General features: G+C 25.1%; 2 protein-coding genes across 6 annotated transcripts in view; one reads left to right on the top strand and one right to left on the bottom strand.

Moving 5' to 3' along the window:
* The window catches only part of LOC129962505 (serine-rich adhesin for platelets-like), a 37,479-nt gene extending 34,294 nt beyond the window's left edge, over positions 1 to 3,185 (bottom strand). For both annotated transcript variants that reach the window (XM_056076247.1, XM_056076248.1), the window contains exon 1: positions 3,107 to 3,185. Coding sequence is in view for 1 of the 2 variants with exons in the window: in XM_056076248.1 (XP_055932223.1) it covers positions 3,107 to 3,131 (25 nt within the window). In the remaining variant the exon portion in view is untranslated. The remainder of the gene's footprint in view (positions 1 to 3,106) is intronic.
* Positions 3,186 to 4,290: 1,105 nt separating this feature from the next.
* LOC129964240 (uncharacterized) lies at positions 4,291 to 24,796 on the top strand. 4 transcript variants are annotated; one of them, XM_056078973.1, is made up of 5 exons: positions 4,304 to 4,378; positions 14,659 to 14,880; positions 16,484 to 16,595; positions 17,421 to 17,522; positions 22,371 to 24,796. In XM_056078973.1, the coding sequence occupies exons 3-5, from the start codon at positions 16,498 to 16,500 to the stop codon at positions 22,663 to 22,665; spliced, it is 495 nt and encodes a 164-aa protein (XP_055934948.1). In that variant the 5' UTR covers positions 4,304 to 4,378; positions 14,659 to 14,880; positions 16,484 to 16,497; the 3' UTR covers positions 22,666 to 24,796. The 4 variants fall into 4 exon arrangements, with proteins under 4 accessions (XP_055934949.1, XP_055934948.1, XP_055934946.1 ...); XM_056078974.1 differs by lacking the exon at positions 14,659 to 14,880 and having other exon boundaries at positions 4,291 to 4,378; XM_056078971.1 differs by lacking the exons at positions 4,304 to 4,378; positions 14,659 to 14,880 and adding an exon at positions 15,951 to 16,088.
* The last annotated feature ends 607 nt before the right edge of the window (positions 24,797 to 25,403 follow it).

The raw sequence follows: 25,403 nt of genomic DNA, 5'->3' as shown, positions 1-25,403 counted from the left end.
ATAAAGATGAATGAATGCACTTACAAAAAAAAAAAAAAAAAAAAAATCATTCCACTTCATTTCTTTTACTGGTAATATATATATATTTGTTTATCTCTATAGCAAAAAAGTTCTATTTAACAATTACAACATCTATAACATTAAGTATTTTTTCCTTCTTTAACTCCTTTTCTTTTTTTATTTAATCAGGAGAGAAATATCTATTATTTAATAACTTTTTGTTTCATATTTTTTAAAAAAAAATTTGTGAAAAAACAGTAATTAAAGATCTTAAAATAAAGTATATATATATATATATATATATATATATATATATATATATATATATATATATATATATATATTATTCTCTTACTTAAGGGAATGGTGCTAAAGAGCTTTAAATCAAGATCAGAGAAAATATATATTTTTTATAATGTGTGAAGATCTTAGTTAAATTTTTTTTAGAAAATGTAGAATTTTATATTATTTATGTATAATTAAAAAATTTAGTATAAGCTAATTAATAATTTAGCAATTTAAATATTTTGAAAATGTAAAATGTAAGTAAAGGTATAGAATAATTTAGCTTTTATAAAATTTTATTAAAAAGGAAAAAACATTCCTTCAATAACAGCTTGGTGATAAAAATAAAATATTAATCGTAAATGGCAATTCTTCATTAGTAAAAATTATATAAAATAATAAAAATTACTTACTATTTAAATAAATAATATTCAAAATACATTGGATTTAAAGTTAATATAATCAATTCAAAAAAAAAACTTATTATAATTGATTTAAAAACTTCAGTTTGAAAATTTAAATCTAAACTTTAATGATAACATATATTTAATTTTACTTTTGTTTAAATGTTTAATAACACAATATTTCCTAGATAAAATACTTTTTTGAAAATCTGAACTTGAATCGAGTTCTTCAAACTAAGTCAACTAAAGGATTTATAAAGTTAACAGTGGTAAATTAATCCCAAGTTAATCATAATAATATTTTTAAACAAATACCATGAATCTGACAATAATTTAATCTATAATATGTTCATCTGGTTTTGATAACTTTTTCTTTATAAGTCTTACAATGATATATTCAATAATAAATAGCCGCAATGAGAATGCACATAAGTGTTCTGTAAGAAAAATTCAAATGCATTAAAAATTGCTAATGGCATGTAGATTGCATATATATGTAATAGATTTTGCAACTAAAGAGGTTTAATATAAAACATTTCCATTGAAAAAAAAACTATTTTTTACTCATAAATAAAAAAAAAATGCTATTAATGTGTACAATACTCTAACTTTTTTGTGCAAATTTTAACTTTCGAAACAATAAATATTTTAAGAAAACATTTTCCTTTAAAGAAATACAAATAAAACAAGGAATCTATCATGGAATATATATATATTATATACTTTCGAATTTCATTCTTAAACTTTGTACAGCTTTTAAATGATGACAGTAAAAGTACACAAATGAAATATTCTTGAAAATTGTCTAATATATAAAACTATTAATAAATAAAACTAATACCAAAACAAACAAACAAATATCAAGTTGAAAGTGTAATAAATGAAAAAAGTAAAATTACAATAAATCACGACAGAAACAAAACCAAAATAAATTAACTAATTTTCATAAAAAAAATGTCAATAATGCAAATCATTTTTATCAATTTGATTTTAAATTTAAAAATAGGAGCAAATATAAAAAACAATGAACAAAAATAAGAAAATTCTATAAAAAAAAAGTTTTAAAATAAATGCTTTCAAACAAACATTACATTAGAAAAATACAACATTAGTTAAAATTTTGTTTTGCATAAACTTTAAAAAGAAATTAAGAAGAGAAAAAAGTAAATGAAGTTTTCTTATCAGACATTCTACATCATTAAAATTATGCATTATTGAGAGTACTATCCATTTATACATAAATATTTAGAATTATTAATGGCAATTCATCAAATAAGTAAATTCAAAATCTCATCTTATACTATACATGTTATATAAAATTCTGAATGTTGTCATGTTTGTTTACAATTGCAATTCCACCTTCTATTGATTTTTTCAACTATATCAAATAAAACCTTTTAATCCGGTATGCACTTAAAAATAAAAATACAAATAGGTTTAAATTTAAATATTCCCACAGCTTATTTACTTTTTGGAAGAAATTACTACCATGAAGCATTATGCGATTAAATTACAACTGTAAACAACCTTTGCGAAAAAGAAAAAAAATACAGAAAAAAATCTACGTAAACATAATAAAAACAAATGAATTCATGCAATAAATTAATTTCTGTTATTAGTTTAAAATATTTACCATGTTTACATTCGATGTCCCAGCTACATTTCCCAGCAGTCCAATAGAGAAATAGTAGGTAGATTTATAATTAACGATCATGCATAACGGATAATTTAATAAATATTTTCTACGGATTTGATATTTTCATGTCTATGAAAAAGAATAAAGTCATTATCTTTACTAAATATCCGGAAAATATTCCAATATCAAATTTCATGAGTTTGGATACAGGATCAGATGAGGCAAAATTAGTCTAGATGGAGAGTAGCGAAAAGAATAAACAAGATAAACATTAACTGTGTGATCAGCTCATAAATATATATTGAAATTGTTCTTCATGAAGTTTTAAAGTTTAAAAACAATGTGGCTTAACTTTAAACAACAAAACGGCATCAAAATAATGGTCGAAAAATATCTACTTGAGAATTATTCCATCACAACACACATAAAAATCTATCCCGTCAACCAAAATACGCGTGTAACACTATTTTTTATGTTTCATAAATGCATAACTAAATGCGTACTCTAAATTATTGCTGTGTTTTATAACCATATTGTTACTTTTTAAAACACTACGTAAACCTTAACATATTGCAATATTGTTTCCTGAATCTCTATCCTTAAAGAGGACCAACCCCACTTAAAGGGGAAGCTGAGGGAGTCGATGCACTGTAACATTAAAGTTCCTTAAAAATTTCTCCCATTATAGTTATAATAATGTTTTTTTATAAATAACATGTCACAACACATGAGGGTACGTGAATTAAAATTCACGTATTTGCACTTTAAAAATAAATCTCACCTCGAAATGGTAGCGTTTCGGGCATGAATTTATTCCCTTGACGTTCGCCATGGAACAATAACAGAATCCGCCATTTGCAATAGGCCTACTACGCATGCTCAAAAAAATCTGATGAAGGATGTTGAATAATAACCAGACTTACCCATAGAGGTCAGCACTGAAACAATCGTATTTCAATAATAACTTAATACGCATGCGTATAAATGCAGGTAGGTCAAGGTAAATTCGAAAATAAAACTTTCTTATATCAGTTTTCTATCAAAGTTTTCAATTTTTTTTTGACGAGAAGAATTAAGTAAAACGTTTCAGCATTCCTTTTGAGGCATAATAAGGATGAAGAATCTTAATCAATGAAAGATGGCAGTGAGCAGAAAAAAGTTTGAATGTATTTGAAATAATTTCATATAATAATCTTATTTGAATATCATACTATATTTTAATCTTTAATCATAATCAATTTTTATATCATGAATCTTTATTCCAAAAAGAAAAACTAGAAGAAAAGATAGATATTCTTATATGTATATAATATAAAAGAATAGACAATAATTTGCTGAAAATTTATTTATTTCACATAAAGAGATTATAACTTATTCAGAAATATTCATTCAAAAAAATTTCCATTTATGTTTAATAGAGATTTGTGCACACTTTTCTGCAAAACTGTGCAAAACAAACGGAAAACAGCAAAGACTATATAATTGAAAAAGTAGAGTATACATTCTACACTAGCATATGACGTCTAGATCATAAATGGTGTCGACGCACCGTAATTTAACAGTCAGTTACACAAAATCACGTGACTAGAATTGTTTTGTTAATTTTAATGACGGTAAATTTGCAAATACTACCACAAATGCAAATACATATATATATATATACAAGAATATCAAACAAGATTAATTCATAGCATTTATTTTTCAATCATATTTATAACTCTAGTGCGATATGGATTAAGGAATTTCTATTCAACCGATTTCTTCAATGGTACCAGCAAATTTGAAAAAATATATATATGTTTGCTAAATTTTTAATGACTTCCATTGAACAATATATCTGTTCGACTCTTCTAAGCTCAGTTACTTGCTTTCTGATACTTATAGAATAAGAAAAAAGATGAACAAGTAATGCATACATAGGGTTACCAGAATATCAGAAACAATTTTCCCGCCCTTTTTTGTTCTGTCCTAGTTTCAGTTTTCAGTTCCAAATTTCCGAATATCTTGTAAACAAACACTAACAAGATTTGAAGAAAACTGTGAAAGAGTATATGTATGGCGATTTTTGTTGCTTGAGATATTTATTATTATTAATTATTTCTGCAATTATATCAACCTTGTTTTACTTGTAATTACTAAATTGCACATAATATAATAGTAATGAATTAAAATTGTTAGTTAAATGAAGTTCGAAAATTACTATTTTATATTAAGATAAAATTATCCAGTCGTAATTCTGTTCGTTATTTCGTAACAAAAACATTGTCTATATCCACTCCTAAGATAAAATAATAATGGTGTAAAGTTTTGACAAACAACTTTCTTTTGTTTGGAAAAAGAATATTTTTCTTTTGTTATTACCCTTAATGCAGGCGATATTTTGTTTCTCAAGTTAAAAGATGAGGCATCTCAAATTTAATTTTCACTTATCAGTATTGTTAATAAGTATAAGTAGATTTAATTTTTAAAAAAATATATATACAGTGTCTCACAAAAGTGATGGGACACTTGTGCTGTACAAAAGGAATCTGTAATAAAATGAATGAGTAAACATGTACAATAATTTTTTGGATGTGTTTCATATTTAAAGTTAGTAACAATTATTACATAACATACATTTTGTGAAAATATTAATTTAATAAAAATACAGTTGTTTAGAACGGAGCAAAAAAGGGCTCACATAAGTGATGGGACACTTACTTTTCCATCAAATATTTATCCAAAAATTTTACCTTTTAAAAGGTTTTAATATTTTGTTGCATTTTCTTTTACTTTTAAAACATGATTTAATCTTCTTGGGATGGATTCGACTAATTTTTTTGTGAATTTACCCCATTCTTCTTGAAGCACTGATTTTAATTGTTGTTTTGAAGAAATGGTGTGTTTGCGAATTCTTGATTCGAATTCTTGCCAAATATTCTCTATGGGTTGTAAGTCTGGAGATTGTGGTGGTGTTTTTATTATTTCAGGACAGTTATACAGAAGCCAGAGTCTAACGTTCAAAGCAGTGTGCTTGGGGTCATTGTCCTGGTAGAATTTAAAATCGTTATGAAGGTTCAATTTTCGTGCTGAAGATTTCAAATTTTGCTTTAAAATTTCATTATACTTGTACTGATCCATTATACTGTCAATAAAAACAAAATTACCAACTCCAGCAGACGACATACATCCACATACCATAACTCCTCCTCCACCATGTTTTACTGTTGGCACCAAGTTCTGTTTGTGAAATTCTTCCCTGGGTTTTCTCCACACCAAGATTCTACCGTCAGAACCAAATATATTAAATTTACTCTCATCAACAAATATAACTTTATTCTAGTAATCAGAATTATTATTTATGTTGGATTTTGCGAAAGCTAGTCTGAGTTTTCTATTCTTTTCACTTACGAAGAATTTTTTCCTGGCTACTCTACCGTGATATCCAGCAGATCGAATTACCATTCTAATAGTCTCAGGATTAACAATTATTCCATATAATGCTTGTAAATCAGCAGCAATTTTAGGAGCACTCTTTCTTAGATTTTTTTTAATATTTCGAACGATAATTCGCTTTATTCCATTGGATAGCTTTGATGGTCGGCCAGATCTTCTTTTATCCTGAATAATATGATTCTTTTTGTATCGTTTAATGATATTGAAAACTGTTGAATGACTCAAGTTAACTGTTTCAGCAGTTTTTCTAATAGATTTTCCACGTTCAATATGCAAATTAATAACTAATTTTCAAAATTCAGGCGAAGTTTCTTTTCGTTTAGCATTCATGGCTACACAGAGCTAAAAAACACAAAAATTCCAAAACAAACTGGAGAGAAATACTGCAGACGATTTTATAAATTATTGCCAATTGCTTCTGAGTAAAAATAAAACCACCAAAAATATTTTTATTGCTTATTTCAGACGATTTTTGTTGCATATCTAATGATGCCCCATCACTCATGTGAGCTATTTTTTGCTCCGTTCTAAACAATTGTATTTTTATTAAATTAATATTTTGATAAAATGTATGTTATGTAATAATTGTTACGAAATTTAAGTATGAAACACATCCACAAAAAATTTGTACATGTTTTTTTAATATCTTTTATTACAGTTTCCTTTTGTAAAGCACAAGTGTCCTATCACTTTTGTGAGACGCTGTATATTCTGGAAGGATCCTAAATGATCTCTCAATGACAACGGATGGTTATTTGACCATCCTAATTGAAGCTAAGAAAGTCTTGTACATTTATTTAAACTTAACTACTTTAGTAAAAGACGAAATGATTTTAATATCTCAATAATGTTCCTGTAAAAATTTAAAATATGAAGGATTACATTTTTTTATCTCTCATTTTAAAAAATTCTCTAAATATTGTGTATTAATAAATCACCAAGATGACACAATGGATTTATCTAAAGTTTTAATGCTTTTTCTTCAATATTTTCTTAAAACATTTATTGGATTCTCAATATTAATTTTTCTTTTACTTTGTATAAAATACACTATACAAAGCAAACTTTTATGATTCTGTATATAATGATAATTTGATCTAGATTCTGTATCTAAAGATAATTTCATCTAAAACTTTAATAACAAATAATGTTGTGAAGAAATGTTTAATGTAATTGATGCTAATATGATAAACATCTACTAAATATTAATGTTTCACATTTCAATCTGTAGTCTAGCTTTTCCATTAACAAATAGGCCTTTAAATGAATCTGACAACTCTCTCAATCTGACAATTGTCAAAGAATTTTTCTTCTTAACATTCGTGGTAGATGAATCTAATTACAGAATTTTTCTTCTTTAAATTCATATTAGAGAATCTAATCACAGATTTTTTTCTTCATTAAATTCATGGTAGATGAATCTAATCACAGAATTTTTTCTTCTTTATATTCATGGTAGATGAATCTAAGTAATAACTCTCAATTTGACAACTTTCACAGAACTTTAAATTCATGGCAACCTCATGAAAGAAAATATTTTCATTTCTTTTAAATTCATTAACATCAACATTTCAGTTTTGGAGCAACTAAAACTCTGTCAAAAGTAAAATTCAACTTACAATTTTATTCATAATACACTGTTGTAAATTAGCATTCTATAAAAATTTAATTTTCATGATTTTTTTTAAAATTTATTTTTACAATTAGCATTTCATGAATTTGATTTTCACATTTTAGTAGCAATTTTCACAGTTTTTGTTTTGGATTTCCAAAATATTCTCAATTTGCTTTTAAATCTTTATAGATTGGGTTCCAATTTATTTATTTGTATCTAATTTATTTGAATTTAAAAGATATGAAGATGAAATTATAAAAAATGGTATATTGGAGATAGGAAAACTAAAAGGTTCTGTTATATTTATCTTCAGTCCTGTCTCAAAGTAATATAATTTTGTTTAAAAGTTAAAAGCTTCAAAGTTTTTTGAGATCTGTTCTAGGATTTATATATTTTTATTTGGCATTAGAATTATGGCAGTAGTAATTTTGATAAGAAATCCAATTTAACTGAATTTCACTTTATTTTCTGATTTATAACTTTGATATTTTGGGACATTTCCTATGAACTTACCAATACTATGTAAATTTATTTTTGTTTCTTTTAAGTAAATATTTTTATCAAAATCACTATTTAAAGCTAAAACTAGGAATAAGGTTATTTTGACCATTTCCAAAAAAAATTCATTTTTCTTATAATTTTTTAAAAAATCTATTTTCATATGCTGATAGTAAAATTAGTAAAAACAGGTTTGAGTATTTTACAGAAGATAGTGGGAAGGCACGAAAACAAAAAAAACAGTGTGTGTAAAACACCTGTTTGGAATTTTTCCGGGCTATCTGAATGCACATTTTCTTTGTATTAGAAATGTTACCTTTCGATAGACCCAGATATACCTAACTTCATTTCATTTTTTATAATTGTAATGTTCTGACTACGTATTTTTTATCTGTATATCATGACTCATAAAACCAGCACTGTCAAAAATAATCTTGCAAATAGAAAGATGAAAGCTTTTGAAAATCTTTGATGATAAATCCAATGTAGAAATTAAGTCCTATGAAGAATTTCATACAAAGGTTCATCCAATTTGTGTAACAAAAACTAGATTGTTTCTAATACTGTAGCAAGGGAATCCAGTTCATCTGATGTTCAAGTTTATTCATGAAATAACAAATTGAATAAAAATTAAATAAATTAAAAATAATTTTGATCAAGAAAATATTTCCTTTCAGTTACTAGCGCAGTTTTCAGAAGTGAAATTAATGACGGCAGGTCGAATTAAAGAAAGTAGTCAAGGGTGACTATGCAGAGCCCGAGAATGAAGAAGATATATTTAAAATGTGGAAGATCAAAGGTAAAGAACAGCAAATGATAATTCTGTTTGATCTCATGAAGTGTATCTGGGAGACAATCCCAGGAGAACAAGAAATAGATAGATCAATTTTGAATGCAAAGAAAAAAAAATTGATGGCACTATATGTAATATATAAAGATTGCTCATCGATGAAAAATATTGCACAAATTCAACAATGCAGTGAAAAAGAAATGCGTCAGGAATCACAAAATTCAAATTTGTATCTGCCTTACAAAGAATTAGATTCTTTCATTTCAAGACTCAATATGTTTGTAGAACTTTTATTGCTAAAAGTTTTTCTGTTTTGAGTTTATGATCAAAACTCTCTCCACTCAGAAAATGGCTAGGGACAGATTTCTGGAAATTGTTAAGTATTTGTACTTTGACATGAAATCAGTAAAACCCAAAGACAGCAAACAGATTAATTTATGCTTGTTTCAGATCTTTGGAATACTGAACAAGGATAGAAAACTGCTTAACCTGTTATAAGCTGAGTGAAATTGTGACAATGGAGGAAAACGAGGGGCGGGGGATCCAAAGCTGTGAAATTGACAAAGTGTGGAATTGGTGTTTTCAAACTTTCAACTTTCTTAATTTGGCTGCAATATAAGCTTGAATAATTTAAAAGGAAACTACTGGATGTAAAAATATCAGCCACCATGATTTTATTTTTGGAAAGACTGAACAGTTTTGAAAGATATATATTTGAACCAAATTTTCTGCTTCTAATTGTGAGAAAATTAAGGTGTCTGAAAAATTTTAAAAAATTTAAATGATGTCCAGTAAATGCATATAAAGGCTATAAAACTTTGAACATTTGTGTAAATTGTTGAAAATATATGTTTGTGGAGCCAACAAATAAAACTTAAGAAATTGGTAATTTGTGTATATTTTCAAACAGAATAATGCAAGTAAATGCATTTATATTGTTTTTAATAAATTTATTTTATAAATTATTATGAAGCAATTCATAAAATATTGATGTTTAAAGACAATTAGAATGATTTTTTTATTATAGCATATTTATTTATATTTGGTTTATATATGTTGACATTTAAAAAATATTTAATACATTTTGACAACTTTAGCTTTCTTATATGTCATTAACCTTTGTTTACATAAGATTACTTATTAACAATAGTGTAACTGAAGTGGGACGTGCAAGATTGGGTACTATTGCCAAGGAGGAGCTCAAAATTGTGGAATAAATTAAGTGGATTTGATAAAGTACTTTTTAAACCTTTTGTCAACTTCCTAAAAAAAAAAAAAAACTTTTATTCCATTTTTATATTTTTATATATTCAGTTATTGAGATTAATCCCCAATTTCAACCACTATATAAGTTCAATCGTTTCTGACATACACAAATGTGTCATGAATGTTTGAAAATACTTTTTGGGGTAATAAGCAACAACAAATAATATCTTCATAATATAAATTATTCATGTGATGCATTGAGTTTATTTGATAAAGTAAACTCAAGGTGAAATCAGACTTGATATAAAGAACAAATCCCTACTCACCAAACTTTTTTATCAATAAGCAAAAAGTATATTATTATTTTAAAATGCCTAATAGATTGTTTAGATTTGCTATAAACTAAACTGAATAAGAAGAATTTGAAATAAATTTCATTTATAACAAAAGTGCCATTATATATATATATAATGAGGTATAACATGAAAGGATAATTTTTTGCTACTTTTAACAGACTCAATGTCTGGTATGAACTCATTTATTTTTATATTTGAATCAGAACAACTAAAAAAGATACTTTAATTTTTTTTTAATATAATATTAGCATTGCATGCGAGAGCAAATTCATAGCTGGAGTTAAGCTTCTTTTTTCAAATTGATTATATTTGAGAATTTCTTACAGCCAATAATCATTTAATTGTTGCTAAGTTTGTAATTTGCATAATTTAATTAAACTCTAAAACAAATATAATATTCATAAAAATTCAAAATACTTTTATTTATTAAAGTTCAGTGTCAAAATTTTCATTATTTGTTTAAATATACCTAGTAACTCGTCTTAATTTTAAGCTAATACTTCTGACTTTCTAAAAGAGTTATTTTAGTTAATTTCTTATGAGATTAAAGATTTTAATATATATTATTATTTATAATATTTTCAATGATTATTGCATCAGTTGCTGAGTTGTTTCCTTAAAATTAATTTGATGAAAAATCAATTTCCGAATATTTAAAGTATATTTTCTTTAAAGATAACACAAATGCTCTTCTGAAAGCATACTTTAATTAAGTCTCAATATTAAAAATAAAGATTCTAAATCAATAATCGGTTTAAATTTTATTTTATCGAATACTGAGTCTAACTTGATTTTTAAAAAATCATGGTAATTATTTTTATGTACTTTTGAATAGGATTTCTATATTCTTTGATTCCATATATCTCTTATTCATATTCAACAAACTTCTTTATTTAAATATTAATTTCTGACATAAAATTCATACATTTCCATCTGTGAAGCTCTTAAAAAATTGTTATGGCATTAAAATTTTTTGAATGAATCATTGATTTTTATGGTGTTTATAAATTATATATTCTATATACTTATGCTGAATTACTTATATTGAACAAATTAATAATAGATTAATCGCTACACAAGTTTTTCTGTCTCAAAATAACCATTATTTGCTTACAAAATTCATTGTTAAGAATATGTATAGCTTTAGAAGTTATTAAAATCCATATACTTATTATTAATAATAAATATGATATGAAAAACCCAATTTGGAAATAAAAGTTGCTTTATACTTATTTTCATATGGAATTTTCCTTATTTTTCATAAGTAATTATATCATAAGCTATAAAATAACTTTTCACTTAAAATCGCCTTTTCATTATTTTATTATAAATTAAAATTCTCCATTTAAAAAGTTTTCTGAGATATAATAATTTTTGTCAACAGAAGGAAATGGTTTATATATTTGATAGAACAAGGAAATAAGTTTAATTTAAATGAAACGACTAATGCAAATCGTATATAGAAATATTTTTGAAATTCATTACATTTAGGACAGGGGGATGGGGAACTAAGCATACATTGGAAAAATAAGTGTTTAAATTTTAAATAGGGATTTTTTTTTTCAGAAGTCAGATGACTTCTCTAAATTCATCAAAATTTCATTTTATTTTTAATTAATTTAAAATAATACCAGTGTCAAAATTTCAAATAAAGGACATCATAATATTTTTTTAAATTTAAAATCATTTTTAAAGTTATTTGTGTGAAAATTTTAATATCTTAGAAATGTATAAAAATATCCATCTATTAATTACATCAGGCCCAGAATAAACTTGCTAAGGCTCTGATGCTGATGTCTGGGAGTTTCCTAGGAAATAATCACATATAATGTACATTTTGATATGTCAGATCTTAAATTTTAAAATATAATTTTAATTGCTTTGACACATTTTAATTATTTTCATTTATAATTGCCTTTATAACTGCTATATTTTCTAATTTTTATAAAGTTTAATAAATTTTTTGAATAATTAAGACATATTAACCAACTGCTTTATCATATTAGCTAAAAAATTTATATATAGTTATTTAGACTTAATTTCTACATCGATCCCAAAATAATATTTGAGAGAAGAGAATGATGATTGTAGTTTGAAAAATTGAGATGGGATGCTGTTTTGTTATTTGTTCTGTGTGTATTTTGTCTAGGCATGCTTCTGTTTCCTTAGAAAGTAGGTTTTATTCTTATAAATTTTAGCTTTACATAATATTAACAAAACAAAAAAAGGGGCATCTTTCCTTTTACTCAGTTAATAAAAATAGCCACTGATTGTAGTTATAGGAATACAGGAAATGTTATAACACTAATGAATAATGTTTACACTTGTGAGATTTTCTATGCTAAACTGGTTATGAATTAAAGAAAAATAAAAATCATTATATTTCAAATTATTTCCATAAAGTCCTAAATATTTGGTAACAGTAGTGGAAAAGAGTTACAAAAGATTTAGGATCAAATGTTCTGAAATGTGCTTGCTATGGCCTGTGCTTGATGATCACAAATTATCGGTATTTTGTGATTTTATTGAATATTAAATTCTATTCATCGATTATTATTTATCCAGAAAAGAAATAGTTTTAAAATTTATTATATAAATGTAAATGATAAAAATAATTACTCTAAAACAATTTTTTAAAAGAAATTAATATTTGAAATTCTGCATTTCAAGACATTGCTTGTTCTAATTTGATTATCAATTTATTTAGAAATACTAGTCAAATTGAAATTATTTAAATCTAAAAATCTAATTTAGAATTAGCATTTGCAAGAATTATTTGTCCAAAATAATTTTTTATTCATAGAATTTTTAAAATTATCCAGATTTTTTAGGCACTTAGAAAGCATAATATCTCTTGCTTCAGTTTTTTTTTTTTTTTTTAATAGTGTTTCCTTACATGACATTTTTGATCATAAGTCACGTTTTGCAATATAGCATATGAACTCATATATAATACTATTATAGCCTCTCTGATAGATGATCAATGATTGTTAATTGCAGTTCTATATAATAATATTTTAAATCATTATGCAATTACGAGTTAATGGTTTTTCAAGTAGAGCTTTTTCTTCTGATAATCTCTGTAATTATAAATAAGAAAACAATATTTCAGTTATTTTTTAAACAGACTTGAAAAAAAAAAGTATCATATGTGTGATAATTTTTTTCCATCTAAATCCTTCAAAATTGTAATAAAGTTGGTTTTGAATTTATTTATTGTTTTGAATGTTTCAGTGTTTGTTGTACTTTATCACAGACCTATCTTGAATGCTGCATCAGTAAATCAGACTTGACGCATTCCATCTAAATGGGAATTCCTACATATAAATTGCTATAGGAATTCCAGCTGTTTGGAATTGTTTTTGTGTTGCTAACACCTAACTAATATTTTTGGGACTGTATTCTTTTTAAGTTTTAATCACTATAATGCCTACAAATTTTTTTTAAATGTTAGTTCATAATTTTTAAATGTTTTTTCATTATTTTACATAGATTTACTACTTGTACCAAGCATCTTATTTTTCAAAAATGCTGCTTATAATTAATTTTAATTAAATGTTTTATACATTGTCTTCTTTTCCTGAGGAAGATACTTAAATCTACAAATTGTGTTTGATCTGAAATTTGCTACTGTAGGCAATTAAAAATAGTTAATGAGATTTTTTCTAAAATTCAATCTTTAATATTTTTACTTTCTCTACTATTTAATTTTTGGTTTCTATAATTTTCAATCCCTAATATACTTGAGATGTTTATTGATTCCTTGTAATTTTTGTATAATCTATGAATTAAACTGTGTATTAATTAAAATCTCTGTGAATGACTTAATTTTGTTTTTTAAGTTTAAAAATATAATGATGAAATGCATATACTAACAATGAGATGCATCTTGGTGATAATAATAAATGGTTAGTGTAAGAAATGAAAATTGTAAAAAATTTTTAGTATTAAAAAAACACATGTTAGTTGAGTTGAAACATACTTGTGGCATAATATAATTTCTACTTATAATTAAAAAAAATTAATAAACTTATAATAATTTGTATGTTTATTTGCAGAACAGACCATTTGAGTTATTGAATTTGATCCAGATGTACTGTGAAGAATAAAAATATGCACCTTAAAAAGTTTTTTTTTTTTTTTTTTTTTTTTTTGGAAATTTTAATTTTAAAAAGTTAAATGATATATTTTTTTATTATTATCTTTTCATATTTACCTAAAAGTAATATCACACATAACTGATTTTTTTTTTCACCATTTTAGAGCTTAAAATCTCTTATTTTTTTAATGATACCATTTAAGTTTACCTGAAATTTTTTTCTGAATTTTCACACATTTTTATATGGTTTTCAACTATAAATTTCAGTGGTACTCTAAAATTTAAACTATTTTTGTTTCATCAAAAATTTAATTGTGATTTTATTTCTTTTTAGTAAGTTAAAGAAGGAAGTAAAGTTACAATACAGTGAAAATTAACAGATGGATGAACTTTACAGTTTATTTTTAATAGCACTGTGATGTCCCAAGAACTTGACTTCATTAGGATTATTGGCATATTCAATGAATAGAACAGATGAAGAGACTATTAAAATATAGTTTCCTATCTACTACAATCTGATAATTAAAATATTTTTCCTGGAAGAAAGCATCATCAAGTAATGCATGAAATATTTAATTGAAAATAAACAAAAACAGTATTTCTAGTAAACCAGCTAGTTGTTAAAGATGGCTGGTGGAGTAATGTTATTATTCAGCATTGGCAACTTACACACATTTGCTATAATTTTGTCTGTCAGAAGAATTCTATTTACAAATGCTCAAAATAGTCAGTTCACTAAAATGTGAAAGTAATTCTTGAATAAAGATCAGATTATTTAAATTTTTAAAAAAGTCTCCAAAAATTTGGTTAAAACTTGCTTTTTGGTGAATGCACAAAAAATAAATTTTAATAATTAGCAAGTAAGAAAATCACAAATAAAATTTGATAAAACATTGAAATTTGATAAAACGTTGAAAATTATTTGAATTTTAGTACAACAAATAAATTACAAAAATATTATTGCAAATTATATTTAAGCACATTTAAAAAAATTGTTGAAATTTAGTGGAAATTTCTCTAATAGTAAATTGTATTCATTGCAAAGATAAATTTTTAAATAATTTTTTGATGTAAAAATTGTTACTTCATTTTTTAAGGGAGGGAAAAGTGAAAATTTTGCATAATATTAGTTAATATAAAATATAATTACTATTTTGTTTTTTAAAAAATAACTTCACCAAGGTAAACAATCCTGCTTTCTAACGTGTGTTAATACCAAATAATTTTAAATCACTTGTATTTAATATACAAAATAAAGTAAATACTGTTTCTATCATGAAGTATAAGCATTTGAAAATTGTATTAAGAATTTTTTTACACGTCAATGATAAAAATGGAACTAAAAACTAATATAGAACACTCAAAAAATAGCTAGTATTCTTAAAAGCAGCATTTTTATCAACTGTCCGAAAGAATTTTTCTATAATTACATCTTTTATTAAATATTCTTAATTCTGTTTATTCACATTAATGTAAAATATCGGTACTCATACGTTAATGATGTTATAAAGGCAATCATTTAAAAGAAATCTGAACCACGCGCATTATGGTTGCACATTTTGGGATTATGATCGCCAAGATGGCGCTAAATATGCTAAATAGAATTCACATTCATGACCTAGTAACCAATAGGAGCTTTGATGTCCTCTCCCCTTAAACCTTGAAACGCCGATACCGAAACAAAAATTCGCCGGATGTGTGTATGCGCTGTCAATGAAAAATTGGTTTATTGAAAATGATTTGGTAAACAGTGCTAAGGGCTAAGTAAGTTTTCCTTTTCTTTATCAAAGAACGTTTTATTTATTTCCCATGATAAATATATGGATTAAAATTTATTCAATTATTATTTATCATTCGCTATTTGATTATTCGGGATTACTATCGATCGTATTGAATTCAGAAATCTGCTAAGTGTTTGCGTCGAATTATTTTTTCTACCTTCTGTCAATATGTGCGATCATGAGATGTCATATCCTGATTTCTAAACAAAACATTTGCCTTTTTCCTTCTCTTTGTTTATTCCTATTAAAGCTAAAGGGTGTTGTGTGTAGCATTTTCCGCGTTTTAACATGTCTTTTTATTGCTAGAAGACAATTTCTAGATTTCCTCATAAATTATATTCTGTTTAGCAATAATTTTCTGTACTCATTCGTATTTAGGTTCGTGATACACTATGGCGTGGCTTCAATCTTCGTTTACTAATCATCAAGCTGTTGAAGAAAGTGTAGGCAGTAGTCATCGTAAAGGTTATAAAGTTGGATCATCTAACAAGTTAGTATTTTTTTTAAATGTCCTTAAATAAATTAAAGAATTTCCAGTTCTTTATAAACTTTTCAATTATTGTAATAGTTAAAAAGACTTTTGTGTGTGTGTATTTAAATTTCTAGTATTTTATTATATTTCTTGCATTTGCTTAGACTGACACACTATTTTGTTAAATTTTATTTGGCATATTGCAGCTATAACTAATATAATTTAGCTGTTGTATTGTCATAATCTTTGCTGAAAGCAAAATTTTTTTGGTTTTATAGATGTTTGAATTTTAATTTGGAAGACATCTAAAAAGTAATCACAAATGTTAAAAAAGGAATGATGTGATGGGGGTAAAAAAAGGAATAATCATGATTTTGGAGTTGGTGGAATCTGATGTATTTAATGTTTAATAAAGGTCAGAAATTTTAATAAAGGTTCTAAATCATATATTTAAACTTTTTGTTAAACTTATCAAAATATACACTTCTTGTTTAATTATATATATTCAATATTTGAGAGCATAATTTTTTTGGAAAAAGTTAGCACAGAGTTAATATTAAATATATATATATATATTACTGAGCAACGAATCTTAGTTATCTGAGATTGGAAAGTTATAATGAAATGTCTATACTGCCATTTGTTGTATTGCTATTGGGAATATTAAATCTTTTTAACAACTTCTAAAGTCTAAATTTCTCATTCTGTATAAACTCTCCTTGTTTAGAAATAATTAAGTCTTTATATTTCTTTTGATGCTTCATATTTAATATTGTGCCATAAAAAGAATGAATAAAAACTTCTAATATGATTAAGATGTTATTCTCCTACCTTCTTTTTTAGAAATGCTGAGTCTGATAAAAGTGATACTCCACTACTACAAGATTCACCATGCTTAAGTCCAGAAAAGGAAAAAGATGATTCTGATTGGTTTGGAAATATTGGGTAAGTGAAATAAATACATTTTTATTTAAAATATTAATTTAACTCTTTGTTATTAGGTTTTTATTGTAATAAAAATCATCACAACTTATCTTTAACTGTTTTCTTTATTCAGTAAACATCTTAATAGTTAAAAAGAATTTAGGAAAACAAGGGGTTTATAAATTTAAATAAGTATTATAATTCCAATTAACTTGGAAATTGATATCCATTATTTTGATAAGTGCTTTTTATATTTAAAAATGAGGATAGATCTACATAATATTATTTCATTACATTCAACTATTTCCTTAGATCAATTTGGATTGTTATATTAGCTTAAAGTTAGTATGATTTTGTTATATTTAATAATTAGTTATTAATCAATTATTTGGTAAATTTTATTTATAAAATTATTTATTCCAAAATGGAAACTACATTGAAATTCTTCCATATTTACCATTACATTAAACAATTAGATTTTTTTATAGTATTTAAATGTCAAGAATTTTAAATAATTTTTTTTTAATTGAAAATGATATTCATTATTATATATAATCAAATTTTGCTTTGTGAGCATCTCTTGTAATGGGTGATTGGCATAATAAGCAAAATAAAATTAAAAAAGTAACTTGCTTAACGAGTAATATTATATAGAATGAGTGATCAGGAAATGTTGACATATTCCACAATGGCTATATCAGTCTATGTTAAGCACTTGTGTGAAGAGAATTGTTATATCTACATTGAAGAAGTTGTGTCTTTTAAGTTTTATTCTGGCATCATTCATCATGCAGTCATATAAAAAAGTAATTTTTACCATATATAATTAATTTATCAGAGCTTATGATTAAATATTTTTGGAAAGCAACAAATTAAATTTTGGCATAAATCAATGGACAAGGATTTTTTTTGTGCGTGTGTTCCTACAAAATTTCAACTCATTCCTATGATTAATTTGTCCATTATATTTTTTTATATTTATTTCCGCTGAAATGATGTATTTAAGGGTGTATTCACAAATTTCAAAGTGTTGACAACTTTTTATTTGGCATTTAAATGCTTTGATCCATGCTTTTAAAAATGTAACATACTGATGTAACGATATATAAAAAGTTTTTGACAGCAGCAAAAAATATTAATTCAAAGTAAAAAATGCTTTCTAGTACCTTAATATTTTGTTAATGATTGTACTTTTAAATCTGATAGTCTTTCCTTGTGACAAATTAGAATCAGCTCATAGAATATCACTAATAGAATGCAAGAAATCAATGAAAAGTGGGGATCTTATTTCTTACTAAATACTTTATAATATAGAAATATTTAATTTTTCAAAAACAATGGCCAAATCATTTTTTTCTGTAATTAATGCATAATGAAGTCTATATTATGTAACAAGAAAAGGGCAATTTCTGCTTATTTAATATTGATTGCTATTTGTTTTATGTATTCAAGATTTCTTACAAAAGTCTCGATTGTAATAGAATGAAACTGTTATAATTGTAATTATTTTTAACAATGTGTATATTCATGAGCAGTATTGAATTCAGGCATCAAAACAATATTAAATTCCACATTTATTATTAATTTTTCTTAATGCTAATTTTATCTTGCATTTATTCCATGTGCATATGAAAATAAACAATTTCAAATAATATTTGTGATTCATGGAATATTATAAATTATCACTGTTTTTATCAGTATAAAATTTTACATTTTTTACTTTAGAATGAGGGACAGAAACAGTACAAATAAAATTATAAAATTTAAAAATAATAAATTTCTGTCATGCCAGATTTTAAGATTATATATATATATATATATACTTCTTTTAAGATATATGAAAATATTTCATTACAAAATAATACACAAAATTTTGAATGTAATTTATTTTTATTACTTTTTTAAGATACAGAGAAAAGATAAGTGATATAAATTTTAAAATATTTATGATTATTTTTTCTATTTAACCTCAATTAAATGAACAATTATGATTTTTAAAATTCTTTTACTAATTAAAATTCTCTTCTTGCATCTTACAGAAAAGAATTTAAAGCTTTTATGAGTGAATGCAAAAATTAATAAACCTATATCTATTCTTGAACATTTAAGTATACTTATGTTTCTTCTAGGGAATTATGTTTAGATTTGTTCTTCTAATTTTTAACTTTTATATATAAATGTTATTTTTTCATTTAATATATTTGAGTGATAAATGCTTCGTTTTTTTCTGTGCAAATATAAATTTATTCCATTGTTTTCATCAAAAAAGTTCTGATATAATTTTGGTTTTATTAAACTTTTGGTTTTTTAGACATCTTATGAAATAACTATTCTTATAATTAAATATGTATGTGAGATAATTTATTTGAAGCAGCAAAATATGTGATTAAACTATTATGAATTAATAACTTAACCCTTTTTTTAAAAAAATGATGCAATGGTGAAAATTAAGCAAATGAAAATATAAAGCGATATTAATATATGTATCATACAAAAGAATTTTTCTCAATCAAAAAGCATCTATATTAGAAAACTAGTTTGCCAATATAATATGGGGGGGGGAACAGGTTTACACTTATCAATGAATGAAATACAGCATGTTTTATATACTATTAAATGTGGCATTTCATATCTATTTGTAGTAATCAGTGATAACAGAAATAGTACCTACTGATAAAGAAATGCTCAGATAAGCCCGCAGGCACATGGAAAAATCTGAATGATCTTTGACTTCATGGCAGCATTTGCAGGAACTTAGGTTGAGTCCCAAGGACCAACATTGCCCACGCACGACACCTCACATAGGAGGCACATGACCTCATCTTTAGGGGTAACCCATATTTGAAATGGACCCCCCCCCCCTGAAAAAAATAAAACTTTATTAATTTTTTATCTTTATAATTTGATTACTTAAGTCAAATTTTTACTCTTACAACAAAGTTTCTAATTTTAGTACTTTAAGCGTTATGCCAATTCTGGTTCAGGTGCAATTTAGTACAAACTTTCAATACTCTTAAATATTTTTCAGAAAAAGTATTTTTTCAAACTTCTAGCTGGAATTTTCAGTTATGCTTTGTCATGTAACATGTAGAATCGATTGTAATTTTAAAAATGTGTTTAAAAATTCTACAAAAATAAAAACAACTTTATTACTTACATCTGGTATTTAAATATGAAAATGAACTTTTAACTGAAAATGCCAAATCATGTCCAATGCACTCATTTGTATATTAATCAAAATTTGTATACATAATTTTTCATTGAGGAATTTATTCATAGCACCAAAAAGAGGTGTTGCCATAGAATATTTTACAATTTTTTTAAACATATTTTTTTAAATATCTCTGCAGCAAACTTTAAACATGCTTTGAAGATGGGAATTTGATCATCAGAAATTTCAATCTGAATTATTATTAATTAAAAATTGAGCAGGATTTTGTTGCTTTATTAAATCTACTTCTGAAAATATTATTGCATGAATATAAATTTCACATCATTTCAAAAATTTATCTTTTTAATGATATTTTAATAATCATGCAGATTTTTTTCTGATTTTTGACAATTTTTTAAAAGTGTGTGCATATGTGTGTGTCAATAAATATGTAACCACAGGATTGTTTCTTCCCATTGTTGAGATCTATTGAAGAACAACTTTTTTTAAAATATCTCTGCAGCTTATAAGATGATTAAAAAATGAATTTGCCTTACAAAAAGTTAGAAGAAAGATGAAATGCAAAATTTTTAATTATGTTATGACATCACATGGCTGGTCTCTATTGAGAAAGTTTATGTACACAATGAAAAAAAAATATGTAAGACTACTAAAATAACATGGTTTTAATATCTGACAATTTGAGAAAGCCATGATTATAAAATTATGTCTAAGCAATTTAACTAAAATTAAATATAACCAATAATTTCTGCAAATTAGCTGATCTCCGGTGGCTTCTAATTTGTAATATTATGTTTCAATTTGTGGAATTGTGCAGGACAGGTTTAATTTTATACAAATAGAAAGGAGAAACTATTTCCCTTTAAATAAATATTGAATGTAATAACATTCATAACAGGAAATATGAATATATTTTTTTTTAAATTGACAAATTTTGAAAAATCATATTCTAAATAAATTTGAAGCTATAAATCATTTTACACTTTTTAAATAAATTGTGCAATATTTTAAAACAATTATCTTATATATGACAAATATTTATGTATTTTCAAATTTTTTTCATCATAAATTTATGCATGAGAAATCATAATAATCTGCAGTTTTAATGTCTTATATCAAACATCCAATTTGCATAATAATTTAAATTTTAACTCCAGTATATAATTTCAATGGCTATTTTCTAATCTAAATTTGAATGATGCATCACTTTTTACTTTAAGGAAATATAAGAATTTTTTTCTTGACAAATAAAAACAAAAATCATTTGCATTGAAATAATGCACAGTGCTGATACAAATTTCATTAGCTTATCTCACTTAGTCTTCATTAATCCTCACAAAGCTTTAACATAGAATACTGATGTAACCAATTTGGGACAATTCTCATATATTATTTTAGCTTTTGCATGAACTATATTATTGTGTTTTATTGTGCTATACATTTGATAAGTAAATTTAATTTCATAAATGTATCTTTTCAGTAAATTTTAAAATGAATTAATTCAATGAAAAGGTATAAATTCTGTATTTAGTTTTTTTTTTTACCATTATTTTTAGCTGTAAGCTATTATTATTTCACATTGCTATTGTATTCTTGCTGTATTTTTTAAAAATAATATTTGCATAATAGTAGTTACACAGTTAATAACATTTTTCTCAAATTAGACATTAGCAAATTTTTTTTAATGTATATTTCAGCTCTACAACTTCTAAGAAGCAATATGTTCCTGCAAAATCCAGTTTCTTATCATCGAGCTTTTTTGAAAAAAGCAGTATTAACTCGGTACTTAAACCCTTGACTGGATCCCGTGAGACCTCCCCAAATCCTTCTGGCCTGTCGAGTAAAAGTAAATTAAAAAAAGACTGCAAGTTAATGAAAGCTGAAAAGAGTAAAAGAGAACCTGAGTCTGAGGAATATGAAGAGGATGAAGATGATTGGTGTGTTTTTCACTATGCTGGTGGATATCAAAGAGTGAAATCTGGTGCTGATTAAAGTTTATTCATTAGATCTAAAAATATTTTTGTGAGCTAACTATTTTTCATTCTTTTAATTTATTTTACCATTTAATTTAATACTTTGTATGATGGTTGAACTGTTTTACAATTTTTTTGAAGCTAATGCATTTCTATTCATTTCATATATATTGATCTCAACTCTCTCTATTTTTAAAGGTGTATTTATTTACATATAGAATCTCGTTTCTTGGATTATTAATTTTTGTATATGCCATCTTGTTTTAGCAGCTAATAAATGATCAAATAATACCTTGTAGTTCTAAATAATAGCAGTAGATCTTATCTGTTTAGTCTGGAATATCAAGTAGTGTTTTATGTAACTTATATAATTTGTATGAGATTATTAAATTTCCTTGCCATTTTTGTCGACTATCATTCCATTATGCCTTCTCATATTCCTTAGTAAAATTTTATGTAATTTATGTTTTAGTAATGTATTTTTTTTTTATTAATGTTTGCAGTGTTTTAATATTATACTGAATTCTTCTTTCACAGTGAATATTAAAGATGAATTTTTAATTGTGAGAAATTAAAAACTGCCTTACTATGCTATATATAACCATAAAATAAGAAGTTCTCTCATCCTTTCATAACCAGTTTTATTTTATGGTTTGTTTGTTTTTTTCCCCCACCATCTCTATTATGTTAACGAAATATTTTTAAAAATAAGAATTCACTTTTAAATATTTTTAAATGGGAAAATAGTCTTCATACCTCTTTGATATGGCATGAATTTTATTAATATACTCATATCTGGGGAAAGGCTTTTCCCCCCATCTATTAAATATCTTTGTTAAAAGAAAAATCTGTGTGTTAAGATTCTTGAAAGATTCTAATTAAATTGTAATGCATATATACAGGGTGTTTATAAAGTCCCGGACCCATTTTGATGTTTAATAACTCATAAAATAGTAAAGATAGATTTAAATTAATAACATAAATGGTTAAATAGACTCAAAAAGTTTCATGACCCTTGTCAATGAACTTCCACGTGTGCCCCCTTCGTCGCACGGAGAATATCAAGTCGATAGTCAATTTCACGCCAGGTAGCGGCAAACATGTCGGCATCCACAGAGCCATTTGCGCACATTATGGCGATTAACAATGCCAGAAACATGAAAGGATGCTTCATCGGAGAACATTATGCTCTTCAGAAAATCAACAGCATCTTCTATCTTCCTTAGCATATCTGTTGCAAAGGCCACCCTCCTAGGCCTATCGTTCGGTTCCAAAACTTGAACAATTTGAACTTTGTATGCATGCAGTCTTAATTTTTTCTTAATAACCTTGTACACCGTCGAAATTGGCATATCCTGTTGCCGCTGATCTCGCAGATATTCTAGGATTGTGTAAAAATGTCTCTCTGACACGCTCAACATCAAAATCACTTGTGCAAGGACGTCTGGAACGTTTCTTATCTTCGATACTTCCAATTTCTAGAAAATTCTTTTTCCAACGCAAGATGCTGTTTTTGGATGGAGGATCTTTTTGGTAAATTCTTCTGAAATTTCTCTGTGCTTGCACTATCGATTTAATTTCTATGAACCCCCATAAAATCTGTGCTTTCTCTTGTGGTGTATGCATTTTCCTTAATATCCGCTCGAATAAAACATCACATACAAAAGTACTACATAGAACAAACACATCAAAAGTAAACATAACATTGCAATAGTTGCCAAAAACAAAAGAGAGAAAAATGCAATTAATAAGCAGACAATATTTAGAAAAGTACAGATATTTAGACTGGAAAATGAAATTATCTGAAATTAACCACACGCGCAGACGATATTTACAAAAGTAAAAATATTCAAACCTGAAAAGGAAAATATATGAGTTATTCCATCAATAAATGCCATAAGTGTGTTTATATCTTTATTATTTTATGAGTTATTAAACATCAAAATGGGTCCGGGACTTTATAAACACCCTGTATTTTCTTATTATGTTTTTAAATTCCTTTTATTATAATGAAATTTATTTTTTGAAGTATTAAAAAACATCTAATATTTATAGTTGCAAATTTCACTTGATATTACTTTAATATAAGTGTTATATAGTTATTTTATATTTTAATTATATCATATACTGTATTTTTAAAATACTTTTTTTATTTTTTCATGCTGTATTTTTTCTCTTATTATCTATGTAGGATTTGCAAGAAAATGTTGCATAAGGTATTACAAAAAAATTTTATTCATTGTAAGTATTGGAAATGAATTTTAAATGTTTATAAATTATTTATTATAGAATTTTGCAATCCTTTCTGTATTTATTGAACTAGCATTAGGGATTTCCTTGCAAATGTTTGTTTATTTTTTCCCTACATATAACAACACTAATTATTAGGAATAAAAGATTATATATTGTTGATTTTCAGAAAGATTATAAAATAATTTTTTAATGTAAATTTCTAATTGTTGATGCTTTAAAAATCATGTGTATTTGCACAAATGTTATTTCAATGCTGTTAACATATTTGAAAGATTATAAATATAAGCTATATGAAAAATCCTGTTTAATATCTATGCATGGAATATTTGTTAATCTTCTTGCAGTTTATTTTTATGAATCTGTTCTGCATTATTTATGCAAATCAAACTATTTTTTTATAGAACTGTAATTCTTCTGAAGTTTTATGTTTCAGAGAATTTTTCTTTTTCTTCTGCATGTAATTTTTTATCCATTGTCTAGGTGAATGGTAATGAAATGTGTAGA

Source organism: Argiope bruennichi, chromosome 3 (assembly GCF_947563725.1).
Source record: "Argiope bruennichi chromosome 3, qqArgBrue1.1, whole genome shotgun sequence".
In the NCBI taxonomy this organism is placed as follows: domain Eukaryota; kingdom Metazoa; phylum Arthropoda; class Arachnida; order Araneae; family Araneidae; genus Argiope; species Argiope bruennichi.
This window is presented reverse-complemented; position numbering and strand designations above follow the sequence as displayed.